The sequence below is a fragment of the Carcharodon carcharias genome, chromosome 4 (assembly GCF_017639515.1).
Source record: "Carcharodon carcharias isolate sCarCar2 chromosome 4, sCarCar2.pri, whole genome shotgun sequence".
NCBI lineage: Eukaryota > Metazoa > Chordata > Chondrichthyes > Lamniformes > Lamnidae > Carcharodon > Carcharodon carcharias.
Window position 1 is genome coordinate 59,762,832 of NC_054470.1, and position 21,149 is coordinate 59,783,980.

The 21,149-nt window shown below is 40.4% G+C and overlaps 1 protein-coding gene across 7 annotated transcripts in view; it reads right to left on the minus strand.

The window, feature by feature from the left end:
- The window catches only part of focad (focadhesin), a 246,608-nt gene that overhangs the window by 39,846 nt on the left and 185,613 nt on the right, over window positions 1-21,149 (minus strand). For 6 of the 7 annotated variants that reach the window (XM_041186298.1, XM_041186297.1, XM_041186293.1 and 3 more), the window contains 5 exons: window positions 18,151-18,222; window positions 13,726-13,828; window positions 10,594-10,674; window positions 7,042-7,170; window positions 5,647-5,762 (listed from right to left, as the gene is read on the minus strand). In XM_041186298.1, coding sequence (XP_041042232.1) covers window positions 5,647-5,762; window positions 7,042-7,170; window positions 10,594-10,674; window positions 13,726-13,828; window positions 18,151-18,222 — 501 coding nt within the window. Of the gene's footprint in view, window positions 1-2,259; window positions 2,342-5,646; window positions 5,763-7,041; window positions 7,171-10,593; window positions 10,675-13,725; window positions 13,829-18,150; window positions 18,223-21,149 lie in introns of those variants that run through there. The other variant, XM_041186299.1, reaches the window with a different exon arrangement.

A 21,149-nucleotide genomic window follows, 5' to 3' on the forward strand; every position in this document is an offset into this window, starting at 1 on the left:
TTCTGAAGGAGGTAGCTGAAGAGATAGTGGAGGCGTTAGTGGTGATCTTTCAGGAATCACTGGAGTCAGGGAGGGTCCCAGAGGACTGGAAAATTGCTAATGTAACCCCCTGTTTAAGGAGGGAGTGAGGCAAAAGACAGGAAGTTACCGGCCAATTAGCCTGACCTCGGTCGTTGGTAAGATTTGAGTCCATTATTAAGGATGAGATTTCAGAATACTTGGAAGTGCGTGATAAAATAGGGCAAAGTCAGCATGGTTTCAAGGGGAGGTCATACCTGGCAAATCTGTTAGAATTCTTTGAGGAGGTAACAAAGGAGAGCCAATGGATGTTATTTACTTGGACTTCCAGAAGGCCTTTGACAAAGTGCCACACAGGAGGCTGCTCAGTAAGATAAGAGCCCATGGTGTTAAAGGCAAGGTACAAGCATGGATAGAAGATTGGCTGTCTGGCAGGAGGCAGAGAGTGGAGATAAGGAGGTCCTTCTCAGGATGGCGGCCGGTGACTAGTGGAGTTCTGCAGAGTTCAGTGTTGGGAGCACAACTTTTCACTTTATACGTTGATGATCTAGATGAAGGAACTGAGGGCATCCTGGCTAAGTTTGCAGATGATACAAAGATAGGTGGAGGGACAGGTAGTACTGAGGAGGCGGGGAGGCTGCAGAAGGATTTAGACAGGTTAGGAGAATGGGCAAAAAAGTGGCAGATGGAATACAACATGGGGAAGTGTGAGGTCATGCACTTTGGTAGGAAGAATAGAGGCATGGACTATTTTCTAAATGGGGAGAGAATTCAGAAATTTGGCGTGCAAAGGGACTTCGGAGCCTCAGTCCAGGATTCTCTTAAGGTTAACTTGCAAGTTGAGTCGGTAGTTAGGAAGGCAAATGCAATGTTGGCATTCATTTTGAGGGGACTAGAATATAAAAGCAGGGACGTGCTGCTGAGGCTTTATAAGGGTCTGGTCAGACCACATTTAGAATATTGTGAGCAATTTTGAGCCCCGTATCTCAGGAAGGATGTGCTGGCCCTGGAGAGGATCCAGAGGAGGTTCACGAGAACGATCCCTGGAATGAAAGGCTTAACATATGAGGAATGTTTGAGGACACTGGGTCTATACTCGATAGAGTTTAGAAGGATGAGGGGGGATCTGATTGAAACTTACAGAGTACTGAAAGGCCTGGATAGAGTGGACATGGGGAAGATGTTTCCATTAGTAGGAGAGACTAGGACCCGAGGGAACAGTCTCAGAGTAAAGGGAAGATCTTTTAGAAGAGATGAGGAGAAACTTTTTTAGCCAGAGAGTGGTGAATCTATGGAATTCATTGCCACAGAAGGCTGTGGAGGCCATGTCATTGAGTATATTTAAGACCAAGATAGATAGGTTCTTGATTGGTAAGGGGATCAAAGGTTACGGGGAGAAGGTGGGAGAATGGGGTTGAGAAAATTATCAGCCATGATTGAATGACGGAGCAGACTCGATGGGTTGAATGGCTTAATTTCTGCTCCTATGTCTTATGGTCTTATCCCGGGCTCCCCTGTGCCTGCGCTGACCAGCGCTCGCCCTCGTTCTGCTCTCAACTTTGGCAGCACCGATCGTATCAGCATGAAATTGCGATCAAGGGCCGATTCCTGCCCGCTCCCAGGCCTGCTGATCGCATCCGCTTGCAGAGCTGAAAATTTAGGCCTATGTTTTATTGTATATTGGAGGGCTGGGAGGAGCAGGAAAAGAGCTCCTTGGGGACTCCACACAAGAAGCCTGGGGAGACTGTACCTCAGGTGTCCTTCTTCCCTGCCCAAGATCAGCTTCCACACCCCTAGGCTAACCTTACTCTGTCCCCTGAAACTTGTCAGGGAGCTTGATAATGTGATGGCCTGGAGTGTCCAGGGTGGGTGGGTTGGGGGGGGGGGGGCTTGTGGATTGTGAGGGTTTGACATGGTTGATTGCATTTTGTCAGCAGCCGAATGCAGAAGAAACCTGGCCCCCAAAGTGGACCAGGCTTCTCAACTGGACTATTGGACGTCGAGCAGGCGCATTCCAATAGCCAACAGTAAAATGTCTACACCAGGGCAAAATCTCTCTTACTGTTTCTGTCCTCCTTCATGGAAAAGGTTCAGAAACATGATTTAAATTCTGCTTTTGTTACAGAAAGGCAGCACTCTAGTTGCAACACAGCTGTAAACTTCCATAAATATATACATTATACATTCATGTGTGCTCTGCCCGAAGGCAGGTCCCTCGGCTCTTCATCTTGAACTATTTTCTTGGCGGTTTTTGTCAGCAGTGGTTTGCCATTGCCTTCCACTCTCAGGGACAGGGCAAGGAGGAAGGTCCCAAGTCTCTTAGCTGGAACAGAAATCAAACCCATGCTGTTGGTGTTAATCTGAAGCACACACTAGCCATCTAGCCAATTGAGCTAACCAGCCTCCCCCATATGCATTATAACCAAAGAAAAGAGAAAAATCATAACTTATTGAACAAAACTGTTTGCATCTTTCATAAATTCACCATCCATCACTTCTGGAATTTAGTGTTTGCATCAAACCAACTTCCAGACAAGCATTGAAGAAACAGTTCCTGCCTGAAAATAGCTACTACACTGAACTGTAAGATATGAGCCACAGAGACTGAAGAGACACCAGCAGCAAAAGATGAGGGTGGGAAAGTGTTGGCAATGAGGAAAAGAAAAAAAGAGAATGAGTGAGAATGAATGAAATAACTGAAAACAAACTGAACTGAAATCAAATGAATCAGAATGAATGGAAAAGCCAGACAAGAAGAATAATGAAAGTAATTTGGCAACCTCAGCACTGCTCACTGCAGGACACAAGTCGATCAATATGACTCAGAGATTTCAAAGATAGTTGGTCTGCAATATAGAAAACAGAAATTCTCCTTGGTCTTGGGCATATTGGGGTCAATTTTTCCTTTGGCTTCTAGGGTAATAACCCTTGCCTGTAAGAGTTCATCCAATAAATTCTACATGCTCTGTAACAGACGGCTGACCTCCCCACGCCCACACAAAACAACAAAAATTTACCTCATTGGTCTCTGGTTCTGCCACACATAGTAAGGTAATGCCTAAAACTGGAAAGTGTTTCCTTCATTTCAGCAGCAACAATAACCTGTGTTTGTATAGTGCCTTCAGGGTAATAAAATGTCACAAGGCACTTCATTGGACCATTCCAAAGCAAAATTTGACACCAGGCTACATAAGGAGCTATTAAGGCAGATGACCAAAAGCTTGGTCAAAGGGATAGGTTGGAAGGATCATTTTAAAGGAGACAAGTGAAGTAGAGAGGCAGAGATGTGAAGGGAGGGAATTGCAAAGCTTCACGTCTAGGCAGCTAAAGGCACCACTATCAATAGCAAAATGATTAAAACTGGAAATGCTCAAGAGGCTGGAATTGGAGGAGTGCAGATATTACCCATGGAGGAGATTACAGAAATAGGGATTCAAGGTCATGGAGCAATTTGAAAAAAAAAGGATGAGAATTTTAGAATTGAATGTTGCCTAACCTGGAATCAATGTAGATCGGTGGGTGCATGAATGAACAGGACTTGTCATAAGTAAGGGCACGAGTAGCAGAGTTTTGGATGTACTCAAGGTTATGGATGCTAGAAGCCCACCAAGAGTGAGGAAGAATAATCAAGTCTAGAGGGAACACATGGGTTCCTGAAAGAGATAAGCTGAAGTAGAGGTTGGGTCCAGTACTGGATGTCAGATAAGCAGTCTGAAAATTTAGAAATATAGGAGAGGTCAAGAGAGGTGGTGGTGAGGCAGAGCTGGGTGTCTAGCTAGGTATCATCAGCTTGCATGAGAATCTGCGCTGTTTCTTTTCAGGTGTTGTTGCCTACCGTACACAGCATTGGTGAGACCACATCTGGAGTAGTGTACAGCTTTGGTCCTCTTATTTGAAAAAATATATAATTGTGTTAGCTGTCCAGGAAAATTCATTTGACTAATTCCTGGAATGAGCTAGGGGCTTATCTTAAGAAAGGGTGAACAGGTTGGGACTCTATCCATTGGCATTTAGAAGAATGAGAGTGATCTCAGTGAAACATACATGATCCTGAGGGGATTTGATAGGGTAGATCCTGGGAGGATGATTCCACTTGCGGTAGAGACTAGAACCAGGGGAATAACAGGTCCACCATTTAAGGAGGAGATGAGGATTCTTTTTTTCTCTGAGAGTCATTAGTATGTGAAATTCTCTTCCTCAGAAAGCAGTGGAGGCTGGGTCACTGAATTTATTCAAGGCAGACTTAGGTTTTTGATTGACAAAGAGTCAAGAGTAATGGGCAGCAGATGGCAAAGTGGAGTTGAGACCACGACCAGTTTAGCCATGATGTAATTGAATGGCAAAGCAGGGTCAAAGGGCTGACTGGCCTACTCCTGCTCTCAAGTCCTGTTCCTATGTTTGTAGGGGAAGCAAAAACAAAAGGCGTAATGATGTATGTGTGGAAATAGAAGCCATTGCAGGTAATTCTCTGGCTACAAATAGATAGCAAGTGCAATCCCACCCAGCTAGAATACAATGGAAAGGGCTTGGGGAAGGATGGTGTGATCAACTGTGTCAAAGCCTACAGACAGGCTGAGAAGGACGGGGAGAGAAAGTTTACCTTTTCACAATCACACAGGATGTTACTGGTGACTTTGATAACAGCAGTTTTGACAATCTGCCGAGAGAAACATCATTGGAGGGAAGGATTGAGGCATGGCATACCGGGAAAGATGAATATGCGTTTGTTGGGGTGGGTGAGGGAGGGAGGGGGGGTGGTGGTGGTGGTGGTGGTGGTGGTGGTCATGGTGGTGGTGCAATTCATTCAAGGGCTTTGGAGAGCAAGGGGAGGTTGGAGGTGGGGCAGTAGTTTGCAAGGACAGAGCGGTCAAGGGTTGTTTTTTGAGGAGAGGCGTAATGACAGCAGGTTTGAAGGAGAGAGGTTCTGTATCAGAATAGAAAAACTTGACATATGAGCCACTGCATAAGGAAAGAAAAGAAAGAGCAATGCGCGGGTGGGGGGACCCAGAGAAGAGCTTGGTCCAGTGGGTTAGGAGAAAGAGGGGAATGGCAGAGAGAGATGAACAGATAGTTGCAATCCATGTGATAAAGAAGTTCATCAGCTTCTTGCACTTGTTGAAGGTAAGGGTGGTGGAGATAGGAAAAGGGATTTAAGAAGATGGCTTGTAGCCTGAAAAAGAAGCCAGGGTTATTTTTACTTTCCATGATGATCCTGGACTAGTGAGCAGTTTTGGCTGATGAGAGCAAGACCCGATAGTGCTTTAATATAACACATTAGTAAACCCTGCAACAACCATAGTCAAAGGAAAGGAAAACTACAAGTGAATTTTCATTTAAGAATATCACCAACATTATCTGTATGTAAAACAAAAACAGAATTACCTGGAAAAATTCAGCAGGTCTGGCAGCATCGGCGGAGAAGAAAAAAGTTGATGTTCTTTTCTTTTCTTCTCCGCCGATGCTGCCAGACCTGCTGAGTTTTTCCAGGTAATTCTGTTTTTGTTTTGGATTTCCAGCATCCGCAGGTTTTTGTTTTTATTATCTGTATATATGTTGTACAGACTTCCTTTCTAAGGAAGAAAAAATAGAGAGTAAAGTTTCATACATGGACTAAAAATCAATACATACGTTCAGGCTGTGCACTAATGGTGGTGCTACCCACATCCCTAAAAACATTGCAGCACTCTGTGATGTCTGAGCCTGGGTAACTGCTACTTCAATGCAGTGCTGCTGAATGTCCTCACCTACAGTGAAGAAAAAAAATGGTATTAAAGCTGGTATGCTAAAGCATGACCACTGCATGGCACTGTTTACTTTATGAATGACTGCAGAGATGGGTGCAATCTGTAGCTGTTTACCTACACAATTAGAAGATACTGACAAATCTTGATTTCCAAACTTGTCTCCTTAGCTAATTTAAGATGAGGCCAGAGCATCATGATGGACTGTGATTACCAATGATTCCTGCATTCTTAACAACGTAGCAGTGCAGCGAGCTTGGGAAGCAAGTTCCGGCCCAAAAAGGTTTGCATTGCAGGACTGTGGCATTTACAAGAACATAACTTAATAGCAGTGGGAGGGGGCATTATAAATCATTGTCACGGTACTCCTAATCCTTGCCATAATTTTAGAAAAAGGCACATTAATTTACCCCTGCACTCTTTAAAAGAGACAAATCTAATGAATGCAACAGCAGGAACTTCCATGGCACAAATCAGCAAGAAATCCCAGTACCCACAGATAGTTCATTTGACAAGAGGGGGTTCAGTGTCAAATTTGAATGGCTAAGTAGCATATCTGACACAGAAACTAACCCTTCATGACCTTGGAGTGTTGGACCTCTCATCACTTCAGATTTTATTTTCCCAGGACAGAACCTATATAAGCTGGCAATGGATTAACTACTTAGTTGAATCTTGGCTTTGCTGAAAAGCTGAGTTTTAAAAAAAAGATTAATTTGTTAAAAGGAATTGTTCGAAGGAATATTCCAACATAAGATACTACAATTATCTTACCATTTAGCACTCCGGAGAAAATACATCATAAAGAATGATATTTGCTTAAAATTACTAATTAAATTCACCACTTGGTGACCGACTTCCCACTCAGAGACCAACATATCTCCGTAACATTTTCAAAGTTTTTTTTTGCAGAAATGTAATTCTTTACAAATGTAAAACTTCATATAATCTCCCTGTAATCTCCCAAGCATCAATCCCCTCTGTGCATTCAAAGCAGGTGAGGCACAAGGCCAGGTGAAGAAACATAATCTTTGCTGTACCCAGCTTCAGAAACACTAGAAAGATCATGACCCTGATTGAAAGACCAACCGTTTTAAAGTCTTAAATATAAATGAAATTATTGGGTATTTCTCCCACAATATAAGTTTAAGGCAGTTGTAGATAGGCCATTGTCATTGAATATCCTTTTAAAAAGGAAGAAAATAGCCAAATATCTCTCATCAAATAATGGATCTTTCACAGCATCATCTTATAATCAATCACTACACCTTGTGTGACTTACCAAAATTCAGTCTCATAAGTGGAGAAAGTATGGAAGCCCAGTTAACAGGGGGATACTGATGACTGTTCCCACATCCAGCGATGGGCCCCAACAAAACCTTTACTAACTGGGGAGGAATTCTCTCAGGGCCTGAAAACGAAAGAAGAAAACCAGGAGTAAGAAACTGGTGCAGTGGTAACATGGTGTGTTGACATGGATTGTAGCAGTGGACTGATTCTGAGTTCATTTATGCTATTAGAAATAGCACAAGACACCTAATAGCAATTCAATGTGTAGTAGATACACCTTCCTAGCAACGAACTGCAGATCATTTTACAATCCCTTGTATTCATAATATATAAATATATATGTCCAAAACTCATATGTCTGAACTCCTCATTTAACTTGATGTTTGTGTTCAGTCCTAGATGCTTAACAGTCTAATAGAGGTTTAAACCGCTCCCAGGGCATCTTGTTGAAACCTATATACAGGATTGTCCCAGTAAACGGGTTAATGACTATCAGACCCTTGGAAATATCTGATTTACACAGCGCCCATGCATCATTTAAGAAAAGCCTAATGGAGCATTTTCATCAAGCTAAAAATTTTTTTACTTGCTATCGCAGAAGCACCACATTATACAGGTTTTGGGTATATCATATATCTGTCCTGGAGAAGCTCTATTGATATGCACAAAAGTCAGTGCTTTGGGCTAGTTGGAATCAGAATTGGGGATGCCATGGCTGATTACTGTTGTATTTGACTTCAGGTATGTGTCCTTTGCTGGCAGGAGCTGTTGCTATGAACCGGGAATGCTGGTGCCATTCTCAGTTTCGATGCATGATCCTGTTCAAATTGCATGCTTGACGACTGTGACAATTGGCCCCGTTGTATCCCAACACACTCATCTCAAGATCTGCATCCCAGCTGTGAGAGTGAATGGAGCAGTTCAGAGAAGCAGGCATTCTGCCCAGTAATCCAGATCAGAATCAGCTGCAAGCGCAAGCAGATCTGAAATGGGAGTTTCCATGGGAGCGAAAAAAAGGTCACAATAACTGACGTAGCTTACAGATAGCCGCGGCTTTATTTAGTAAATGAAACAGAGGTGGGAGCACCTCATACTCCCCCCAGGCTTTCCTTCTCCTCTGGGTGATACAACAAATTTGTTTATGGATAACATGCTGCAGTACAGTAAGATCTCGCCCCAGAGGTGTTCCACTTATCAGGCTTCTCCTTATAGGGCAGAATACAAATAAGGGAAGCAATCTCAAATCATCCAATCCAAAAAGAGAAAAACCTACAGTACCCATTACACCACCTAACAGAGTCTTGAATAAGGGTTTTAACAGTGAGTATTGCTGGGGGAGAACCAAGACGCATATCTTATGAACTCATCCCGGGGCAGGTGCAAAAGTACCATTTCAAAGGGAACAACAATTTATACTGCATGAGAAAAGTGAGTGGATAGGTTGACAAGGGGACTCTGATTGGTCAAGGTGTTGCCATGGGGAATGCACCATGGAACAGTCATCCCCAAGCTTTTGTTTAATTGAAAAATGTGCAATGTCTAGAGATATGAAGATTTTCATCTTCACTATACCTCTTGGCAGTTTATTCTAATGTTTGATTAAGAAGGTCAGCGTCACATTTATATAGCGCTCTAGCCTATCTCATTCTAATGCATTTTACATACAATTAATTCCTTTGAAGGACAGCTGCTGTTGTCATATGGGTAAATGTGGCAGCCATTTTACACACAGCAATATTCCCCAACTCAGAACGAGTTAAATGGCCAATTAACCTAGTCTCAGAAGTGTTGCCAAAAGGAAAAATGTTGGCCAGGAAAATACCTGCTCGTCTTCAAATAGTACCAGGGGTCTTTAATTTCCAGCTGACCCTCCAGAACCACTAGAACAGGCAAACACGGCCTCAGCTAAACACCACAAGTCCAGCACCTCCAAAAATGCAGCACACCTTCAATGCTGAAGCTTCAATTTTGTTTCAAGTCCCAAGGTGGGGTTTGAATCCCCAATCTTATGTGACTTGGTGATTATGCTTTATGAAAATAAATTCTTCCAGACATTAGTTCTGGATTTACCCTTCATCAGTTTGGACCCTTTGCCTCCTTGTGTTGATTTACTAATGCTTCAAATTTACCAATTTTATACCATTTAATATCGAACTTTAATGCTAATCTCTATGTCTTTAGTTGCCTTCTTTAGAGGCTGATCTGCGCTCATAGCTCAGTTCCCTGATTCAAGGGGTCAGCCTCATGACTCTTCTCTGAACTGCGGCCACAACTTGCATGTGAGCGACCAACCAACGTTGGACCACTGCACTCGAGGTGCAGCCTAAGCAGAGCACTGGACAGTTTTAGCAGCTTTAGTTAACCATTACTGCAGTATTTTCACAACATAGTTCAACATTCAGTTTACTTGATTTAGTCAAAAACAATGAATGACTTAATTGATTTTAACTCAAGGAACAAGAGTTTGAGAATGTGTCTGCAGATTCTCAGGTACTCATAACTTATCCATGATGAAGTCTCATTGTTAATCCTGACAAAATATTCACACCCAAAACAATAACTAATTTGCTCACGCCACAGATGCGCCTGATAACTGAGCAGCTCCAGCATTTTCTGCTTTTGTTTCAAATTTTCAACATGTACAACTTTTTAGCATTATTTTGATATTGCCAAAGGTTTATTCAGATTAAAATGACTAAGACTGTCAGCACCACTGGATTCAGAAGGATAAAAGGAAGAGTTACTGAGTAGAAAATGAGGTCTGAGCTGTTGAACATTCTTGAGAGAATGCCACACGTCCTTGCCTAGCGTGCTTTTAACTGAAGCCAATTACATTAGGTTTCAGTTGCACTGTTGCATGTCCTATCATAAGCTTTGTTAAAATATCAATACCATTTCAGAAGGCAGTCAAAGGTCAATTAGAGCCTAATTAGATAAGACAGAATTCATTTTGGTGGTGTTAAAAAAGTTGTTAAGTGTTATCTTTTTCTTTGTATTAGGTTTACTAGATCTGAGAGTTGAACCGGATCTAGGGCACATCAAGATCCTGTGTTGGGTCAAGAATTTCAATATGAAATGAAGTGAGCCCAATCTTACAGCCAGCCTTTAATTCAGAATTGCACCCTCACAGTGTTCTTCAGCTGTAAAGTAATGCCACCTTCAGGCAGGCTCACACCCCTTATGAAATAAAGTTCGATGTCAGTAGGAAAATTATGTAAGCTATTGATATTGAGCATTTCAAAGCACAAACCCGGATCTAGGTTTAAACAAAGTGACCTTCCAGAGGTTGGTGGTTAATACTTTTGTTTGCAACAAAACATCACAACTATACAGCATTTTGTCAAGCAGTGGGGACAATTTAATAATAACTCCAGCAAAACAGGGTGTCACAATCATTATAACCTAAAGGAACAACTTCAGCCCAAACTCAGAACCGTTCCAAGGGCATCAAATTAATCAGACTTGAACAATGAGGAAGTTAAATAGCAATTTCTTTTTGAAAGGGAAACAATTTTGATACAATTAAATACTTTTGATATCATACCTTTTTTTCCCGCTTCAATGATATAGTCAGTAGCAGACCTGATGACACTCTTTTCTGGCAAATAGCCAAAATCTGGAGGCACTGCAAAAACGATTGATCTCATTAGGTAAAGAGCCAGATATGTTAACTCCACAAACAATGTTTCCCTGTGTTATTGGTCAGCATATCACTCACTGGTTTCAAAAAGTGTGAAACAACACTCAAACAATCTGTAGTGCTTTGTTAACCAGCCAACCAAGCAATTAACAAAACCACTTAGATCTGCATGAAAACTGCTGGACACAACACAGCACTTCACACAAAACTGACAATCTGATTTTTTTTAAAAAACTCAGTTGTAATTAGATGACAGATAGATGGCTAAAAGAAAATACATTGGAAACACATTTCAAAGTTGATGTTAGCTGACAAGTAAAACCCTGCTGTCATATTCAGTTTCAATGGTCTGCTTTCCAAACTCTAGCAAAATGTATGACTCAGTCGCCTGGCAACGGGGTAAGTAGTCTCAGCATCCTGGTAGCTTAATCACTTGAAAAATGTGGCATCTACAGATGCACAGCGTGTATGCTGTACTGCAGGTCACCGTCAAAGGAGATGCTAAGTGGAGTGTTGTGGGGGGATTGGCGGGATGTGGCAGAAGGCGAGAAGTGACAGTTTTCAATAGAAAGCCATTGATCAAAAAAGATTTTTAAAAAAAAACCTATTTGGAGAATCTTGCACCTTGTAGAAGAGACTTAACATTCAAATTATCATTGTTGCTTCCACAAGATCATCACATCAGGTCTCCATCAAGGTCTTGTGGATTTGACATCAGTTATGAGTGGCAGCTCCAAATGAGGTAATGCAGTTCAGAATTCCTTCCAGTCCTGCTTGCCAATCCAGGTGGTGTCCAAAATAGGCAATGCCTAGACTGTATGGAGGTTGTGTGATTGTTTCTAAAAGTTACTCAAATTTGAGACTTAAAGAAAGTAATCCTTCCATATGCATTTCTCCTTAAATGCATACCTTTCAATTACTAAAGTTTCTAATCCTATAAAATGAATATTTAAGTGAAGAAAGGCAAGGATCAGAAATTGCTAAGATTTTCTGTAAAATGTTGTCTTCAAATTTATCTCACCTTATCAAATTCTCTTCTTTCTTCCTGCATGCCCATCTTCCCCAACCACACTCCACCCACAAAGTATTTCCCAATTGAGTAGTAATGCAGGGGCATGAACTAGATTTCTACAGGACACTGTTAGATCAGTCACAGCAGTAAGGGTTAACATTTTTTTCCCTCTACTACTCCTTCTCACCCCCTCTTTGGCAATACAATTGAGATCAGCAATTCAATTTGTAGGGAACTGCAAGGGAGAACTTTACGTCTCATCACTCTTTGGTGCAGCATGTTAAATGTACTGTCATAGCATGACCATATGTTCAATTCTCAAGGGAGCTCATGAAAATAAGCACAATCTTCACTTTTATTAATATCAGTACTCTGCCAGTTACACTCAGTTTCAAATCACCAAGGGGTGCACGAGGCTAAATGAGATAATTCACCCTCCATTTTCACTCTATCCTTGTTGGGCCAATTTTTAGCTCAATATCTCCTCTAAAGGTGCAGACAAGGGTAGGAGCTTACTATTTGCGGAATCATGGTGCACACTCACTCGAAGGCAAGCTGTAGCAATATGTTACAAATATCAGAATGAGCTAAAACAAGATTTAACGACAATCCTCTTTCAAGTACCTGCTAATTTGGGCAACTTACTTCAATTCTAATTAGTTCGGTCCATAAAAAAGACTGAGTAACTGACCACAGTGGCTCTCATCAGCAAAGCCACTAATAAAATATGCACCAAGCCTCGTTTCAGTGGTAGCTCTCTCACCTCTGATTCAGAAGGTCATGGGTTCAAACCCCACTCCAGAGACTTGATCACCTAATCCAGACAGATGCCTCAATGATGGAGGGAGTGCTGCACTCTGTCGGAGGTGAGATGTTATAACCAAGGCTCCATTTATCTTCTCAGGTGAGCATAAAAAATTCCACAGGATTATTTCAAGAGTACCTAGGTGCAGTTCCTCTATTCTAACTATTATTTCTAAACCAACATTTATCTAATTTTTTCTGTGACTTGGCTCTGCGAAAGTAGACAGCTGTGGCCTTTGATAAAACCTTCTCTTTCCAACGACTTGACCTTACTGTGGTTCAGCATTATAATGTTGTAAAACACCCTTTAAGATCTGTCACCAAGAAGAAACACAAAAAGCTGAATCTCAATGAAGAATCTCAAACATAAGGCTCATAAACAGAAATAAAATGTCGATAGTGATACTCATATTTTGCTTATCATATGATTTCCACACCCTCAACTGTGGATTATGACAGATGCCTAATGTGCGTGCCTCTGGGCCTCTATTCATGGCCGGTCAGCTCTGGGATTTTGGAGAAGCTGTCATGGAGCTGTCATAAATGGCAATCAACAAAAAATTAATTCACATCTTTCTTCAGTAACATTCTCAAAGTTTGCTCTCCGTGTAACCCACTGAAGCTTTGTGTTTCAACTTTAAAGGATATTCAATACTTTTAAAGTATGCTATGCACTCAAGACATGAGTTACTTCATTTATTGAAGACACATACCCATGGCAGATTTATAAATTTGTAGAATTTTTCTATCAGATGATGTTGAATTTTAAAATTCTCATCAATGTTTTCAAATACTTTCACAGCTTCATGCTTTCCTACCTTTGACATTCCTACAATCCTCCAAAATCTCTGTACTCCTCCAATTCTGGTTTTTTCCACATCACGGGCAGCTGCACCTTCATCCGCTGAAACCCTAGGCTCTGTAATTATCTCTACCTGTGTCTCTTCCTTTAAGATGCTCTTTTAAACCTAACTCTTTGACCAAGCTTTTGACATATGTTCTCATCTCTCCTCGCATGGCTCAGTGTTAAATTTGTTTGATATTCACTTCTGCACAATGCCAGGGCATGTTTTACTACCTTCTAGGAGCTATATAAATGCAAGTTCTTGTTGTTGAAATCTTCACTTTTGAAATGGGCAAATAAAATATTTGCAGCATTGCTGGGTTTATATAATTAATAAAGTTTTTACCTTTTCACAATGTGCATTAATAGTACTAACCTGATGTTCTACTCTGACTGGACGACATGTTGGTCAAGTGAAGATGTCCTAAAGCATAGGCAGCATTGGACTGGAGTCCAATGACTCCAGAAAAGCTAATTATCTGTGATAAGGAAACACACAATAGGTGGGTAAATTTTAAAAAATACTGTAAGTCATGTAACTGAGCAAGTGTATTGCCTAAAACAATTTTTTTGCAGATTTCACATAAATATTCTTCCATAGCTTTACATGAAAATATATTTTTAATATGGCAGCTTTATTTTTTTTAAACCTTTTTTAGCTTCCCATCTCTGTACCTCACAAGAAGCTGACAATTTAAAAGCTGGAAACAATTTGTCATAATTATTGGTTGGCAGGCTAGCTGCTAAAGTGACCATGTGGAAGAAATATCAGCTTTGAGCTGTTTTAACCATAAACAACAATGGATCATTCATTTAAAAGGAGGATAATTCCATCCACCATCTAGAGAGTGTTCTTTCTGGGTCTCCACACACAGGTCAGGTTCAATTGGCTGCTGTCGCCCACCAATGAAGTCCACTGATGAGCAGTTCAGCAGAAAGCAGAAAATGACAACAGATCAGCATTCAAGGTGACTCTGAATGCTGATCAGGAGGCATCACAGATCTAAATCACAATACCTTCAAAATCTTCCAGCAAGTATTGGCCTTATGAGTTTATCATTATACTTAGCATTGGATCGGTGGTTGAATAATTTATATTCCACATGTTTTCTCCACAACATTCTGATGGAAGGTCATAAACCTGAAATGTTAACTTGTTTCTCTTCACAGATCCTGCCTGACCTGCTAAGTCTTTCCAGCATTTTCTGTTTTATTTCTATACAACGCTCTTCCTCTTTTGAATATTTTTAATTAACTTACAAAACCAATGATTTCTTACATTTCTAGAACAAATTACATGATATCAATCAGTAAGGTTGAAAGTAACAATTTACTTAACCAAGTATAATTGATGCTAATATGAGGGGCACAGCATTCAGGAACCACAAGTTACGTATCTGCAAGATGTCCGAAATGAATGAGGGAGAAGCAAGTGAGAGATTTGGTTTCATTGCTGCTCGATGTTACATTACAGCAATACCAGGTTCCAAAGTTGTCACGTTCCATCAGTGTTACACATACAGTTTAAATGAAATGGGCACAAATCCAAATAATTTGACGCAAGATAAGTTTTCATTTGACATCAAGGTACTTTGTTCAACACGGAGCCCGCTCTGATATCTATTTGTTCATATTTTGACAAAATGAAAAGTGGGCTGTTCGTACTGACCAACTGTTCAAAGAACATAAATTTCCAGAGGCCAATTTCAAAACTCACGCATCCAGGATTATGCCAATCTCAATCCTGGGTACATAAAAGCAATTTTCTGGTCATTATATGAAAGCAATTTTTCACTGCTCCATGTGAGAAGAGGTTAGAAGCTATTAAGCCATAAATTTGTCCAGACTAAAACTTAGCATGTGGAGAACAGTGAGGCATTCTATGCCAACACGTTTATCGACTGAAATTTAGAGCAGATTTCTCCAACAAGCAACTGAACATAATGGACACCACAAACATTGAGAGATAAAAATATTACTTTTTTTCCTTTAAGAAACGTCAAATGCACGGATGGTTGATAAATAAATTGATTTTTTTTTTCCAACTACTTGTACTTAATTTTGTACTGTCTTAAGAGTTATTGACACATCAGAATATTGACTTACCTGTTACACTTTCTGATCTCATCTGTGTAACAGGTAATATATGCAACAAACTTGGCTGCTTACTTCAACAAATTTCTGTGATTTGTTGGCATCAGGAAAATTAAATTGGCCATATTTTTATTGGCAAAATTTTAACAAGTCTAGTAGTGTTTTCTTCTTTTTATAATTTGACATGTTACATTAACCATGAAGTAAATATCACTTCCTCCATTGTACCATCACCTGAACTAGTCATCAGCATGCTAATTAGTCAACAATAGATTTGTTGCTCAACCATAATTTTACGTAAGTAGGCTAAAGTTGATTACCAGGCTTAAGTACAGAGCCAATAAAGCACAAGTCACTTGAACGTATGAACTAAAAATGAGCTCTGGACTAAAAATGAATTGACATATATAGAAATATTCATACAGATCTCGCAAAAAAGGCTGGTAGGAAGTTTGGAAATTATGCCGAAAGAAACTAAAATAGCATGAGAAGAAGTGGATACAAATATTAACCCAAATACAATTTAGCACAAATTTTTCATCTGCTTAGAAAATACATTTGTGCTTTTGAGTGTTAGTTTGTTTTTTTGAAATCCATTCAGCCCCTTTCATTTGAAGAGCGTTCATTAGTCACAATAGAGTGGAGTCCATGCTAAACTGGTAATGGAAATTGATAAATAACTAAGAATCTCGCCAAACTACTTTCATGATTCTGCTCTGAATTTTGAATGCACTGTCTCGTCCCTAAATCTTCTTCAGTAATAAGCCATTGCATTGCTCCACTTGTCAAGACGACCAAATGATCTCACAGGCTCCACCATATGCTCGGTCGTGACTCCAGCCACCAGACCCACCACAGATTGGCAATCTCTACAGAGATCATTATTGCACAGGTTTCAAATTTGAAATTGATATAAAGAGACTTCTACATAAATGAGCTCCTGTGCTGGTAAGCAGGTTCCACGTTGAACATGTCGTCAGCTGGTACCAATTCACTCACTAGCACAAGACCCTGTTTAAAAGTACAGGCTTTGTACTTTTTTTAAAACTGACAGTACCACTGAAATCAGTACTGTGGAAGCTGCTGGTGAAGTATTTTTGCCCGTCCCTCAGTGGCTGAAGTTGCAAACAGAAAAAAAATAGAAATCATACAAAAGTTACGGCACGGAAAGACCCAATTCAGCCCACCGTGTCTGTGCTGGCTGAAAAAGAAAACATTTTTTTAAAAATCTAGCCGCCCATTCTAATCCTACCTTCCAGCACCTGGTCTGTAGCCTTGCAGGTTACAGCACTTCAGGTGCAGATCCCAGTGGAAGAATTTTGAGATTGAATATCAACTGTTTGATTACCAGTTGATGCCCCTGGCAGATGCAGAACAACAGAGCCCAGTGGAAAAAAAACAAAATAATATTTGCAGCCTCAAATCACGTTGACCTCCCATTTATGAAAATTCTCTTGGATAACCAAGAATGCAGGCAATGATGGAATCATAATGGTTGCACTGTGTTTGCTGTAGTACTGTACAAATTTAGCATTAAACACAAGGGCCAGGATTTTACGGCCACTCCCACCTGGCGGGATATTACGGTCCCGCCAAACTGAATGAAGATTTAAATGGCTCGCTGCATTCGCTGCGGGGATGGCCATAACATCCTGGCCAAGGAGCTAAATAAAAACCTGCACACAATGCCAGCAACTAAACAGCCAAATGGTTTAAGCGATCTTTCTCTTCACTGGGTACTAGTTTCACTTGCAGCCTAGACTGATGGGTAGATTTATATTGTCTCTTAGCATTAAGAAATCTACATACAATAAGTGTGCCACTCAATACCATTTTCAATGTGCATACATATTTCACTGGTCATCCTGCTGCATGCGCCTAGAAGGATGACTGCATTAGAATAAAATCACAATGTTGCAGTAATGGGACATCGGTAGGACAGAGTTAAAAGAAAGCTTTACCACCATCTGGCCTACCACACATCTAACCTTGAACCTTGTTGTTGACGTTGACTAGAAAAATGTTTGATTTTCATTTTGATGCACACCAAGAAAATATAAACTATCAAAAAATCTGAATAATGAAGTTAAAGCAGCAATGCTTTGCAATATGAATAGAACAGCCTTCAGTAAGAATGAGTTCTAAAATCTATGCAAATACAAATGTAATTTTTGAGTTGTGGTGGTGATATGGACAGCAATAAAAGTGGCTGCTTTTGGAATCCCTCATTAATCCATGAACAAAATATAACAAGAAAGCGCATGTTAACTTAGAGTTTGGTGAAAATTTAATTAAAAGATTGCAAGTTATTGAAGTAGAAAGAAACTACTCCAAGATCTAGCCTGTTATATTTGAGAAGCAGTAGGGGAATTAATTTTAGTTCAAAAAGTTATTATGCTGACACCATCTCTTACCCCTCTATGAAGTGTACGGGCAGGCAAATATGAATGTACCAACTCAGGATGGAGCCAACTGTCAGATAGCTGGAGGATATCTGTGAAGTTGGTTTAAATTGTGCTTCTTAAAGTTATTGATGTGGCAGTGCTGTCTGTCTGCGAACACAATTCTAACAAATCTGCCTGGCACAGTAGGGGTGTGGAGAATGGGAATTAAAAGACAAACACTAACTATGATTCAATGGCAGTTTAATCTACTCTTCAGACTGTTCATTATTAAAATTATAAATTAGCAGGCATCTGAAACTCACCTGAGTCATTGCTCTGATAACTTCATTCATCTTGGATTGAAACTGGGATGACTGGATTGTTTCTGACTTCAGCTGCACATCAAAGAGTCAACAACAGATGATTGGACAATGTTAGATTCATAGGTCAACTGAGATTTGCAAAAGTTTGACAAACCTCAGTGATGTGCATTCTATTGTGCTTGTGTTTCACAAACTATATCTGTTAACTTTCTTCAAAGAAATTTCACAGATACTTCCATATTCACAAAGGTACTTCGTTTATTTTGATTAAATCTGAAAATAAATGCTAATGAGGCATCACTTTGTCAGAAGTGAAAAAGCCATTACAACTAACCCTATTCAAACATATCAGGTTAGTGAAAATGGTTACTGGGGAAAATATGGGCCTTTAAGAGATTGCTTCACATTTCCAACTAAAAACCTATTTTTAATTGTACTGAAGGTGTAGCTTTGCAATAATTTGCAACAAATAAATCTGATCTGCCTGCTTTTCTCCTACAATATTTTTGTCTGAAAGCAACACATATACTCACACTCTTCCTAAATCCATATATATCAAACTATAACTATTAACATTGCTACATTGATCCAGTTTTCATTAGTCTACTGATAATACATTAAATCTGCAGTATTAGGGAAGGAAAGAAATTTATCTATAAATGCTAGCCATTCTTCAAATGTGAGCCTATGTCCATTGCACATTCCTATCTTTATACCTTACACTTCTCAAGTGCTTTATCAAAACTGATCAAACTCCTTCTCCATTAACTAAACTTAAAAATTGAGTTGAAATTAAGATGACAAATTTGAAGGTGGCAAACATACTCCAGTGCTACTCGAAACACCAGCTAAAGATTATGGCCATGAGTAACAGCATTAAAGATCTAATGTGCCTTCTTCAAACCTACCTTCTAATACACTCCAAATGCTCAACAGATTAAACATAATTTTCTAACCTTTGTGATCAAGGCACTTCAAATTATCCAATTTTGCTTGGTTCCAATTAGCCTTAGATGGAGGGCCATCAGCTACTTAGTGATCTTAACAGCGGTAATAAACATATGGACCAAATCTTCTGATCTCCAGATCATCAGAGGCTGTAAGTACGACTGAGCTGTGCGTCAGGACTCTGTGGAAATCTAAATGCTTGGACATCTGTGGGAATTGCCCAGGAAGTTTCAATTCCCCTGCTACCCAGGGCTTCCATGAAGGTCTCTGACTCTGAATAGAGTCAATGACTTGGGACAGGTTTGATGTACTTACCAAGATAGTTACCCAGGAAACGTTAGACAGATTAAAACCTAGTCTAACTCCTGGATAACTACAAAACTGGCCTCTAATCACTCTCCCATCAACCGACTACCCTCTCGACCTGATTACCCTCCCAACCTGATCTGGCTACAGTCATCATCCGACTACCCACTTACCCATTTATTCATTAATATTCAGACTGGACATATAAACTTGCCATATGGTAATCAGTACCGTAGAGCAGGGCTGTAGTCTTCCCCTGATGCTAGTATAATCTGATGGAGTTCTCCAAGGGATACTGTGCTCTGCATTCCTGGTGTAGCTTGTTTCAGAAGACCCCAGCGGAAATATGGAGCAATGCTGGGTCAGGAAAATTTTTGGATGCAGTGGCAATATGATGATGATTGCTGCTCCCCAGAAGATCTGGGCCATGATGAATTGGTTAGGAGACTAAGATTTCCCAAGTGGCTGAGGAGACCTGTCTCTTCTTAAAACTGACCTGGTGCTTATGAGTAGTGCAAGTGGCTCAATGTTGCTCAGAAACCAGTAGTGAAAAGGACAGGTGCAACCTAAGTTGTTGCCCTACCATTTCTCAGCTTTGCCCTTCCACTTGTGGAACTTGTCTTAACATGAACAGCACAAGTCCCATTTGGTCTAAGCAATGCATCCTGAGTATGTTTGAGCTGAGCTGAGCTGGTTCTTTGACATCTTTTCCCTATTTTTTTTTAAAACAGGTGACGAATCCTGGCTTTCATTATTGCTTTGAGAAACTGCACCTAAACAGGTAATTTGGGAGGCGAAAGAACTTCGAATTTCTGCAAATAACGCATCTACCTTGCAAACAGAAAAATGTCCGAATATAAGTGAAAACATCCCAATCAACATTTCCTATTTGGTCCTTGCACATGACCTGCAGAGTTCCTTAGCTCCTTGCTGCCTTACCGAACGTGATTTTTTTTTTAAGACCAATCCCTTCTCGCTCTGTAAACTCATCCAATTGTTTATTAAGGCTAGTTATACTCCCTTTAATATTCTTCTGGGGTAACCATATGAGGACTGTAAGTGGAAAAGTTCCACCCACGTTTCCTTTTGAGCCCTAACTTTCTAATTTTTAACTTGCGTCCCTGTGAATGTGAGCTAGGCAACTGGTGAAATTCTAGTGAGGACTTTAGTTTCTAATTACAGTATACTTTTAGGAAAACTGGGCAAATCTTGTCACAGCAAACTATCCTAGAAGTGCCAGGGATTTGACAGAGTGTTCCAATGAACCAAGTGAGGAACTTAGAAAGGCTCTGCTGAGCCAAAACAACCTTCATCCAATTGTATTATCCGTTGAGCAGTTTTGTAGGGCAGACAGTTGTGTATTGAAATTGTTAGTTTTCGTTTTATGCAGAACAATATCCAACCAATTACTGACTTCTCAGGTTCCAAAATTCTTATGGGTCCAAAAATATGAATATTATCCCAATCATATTCAGGTGTATTGCAGATGTTTGCGGATGACACAAAGATTGGCCGGGTGGTTAACAGTGAGGTTGAGAGTCTTGGGCTACAGGAAGATATGGATGGGATGGTCACATGGGCAGATAAGTGGCAGATGGAATTTAGCCCTGAAAAATGTGAGGTGATACACTTTGGAAGGAGTAATTTGACAAGGAAGTATTCAATGAACGGCACGACACTAGGAAGTTCTGAGGCACAAAGGGACCTTGGCGTATATGTCCATAGATCTCTGAAGGCAGAGGGGC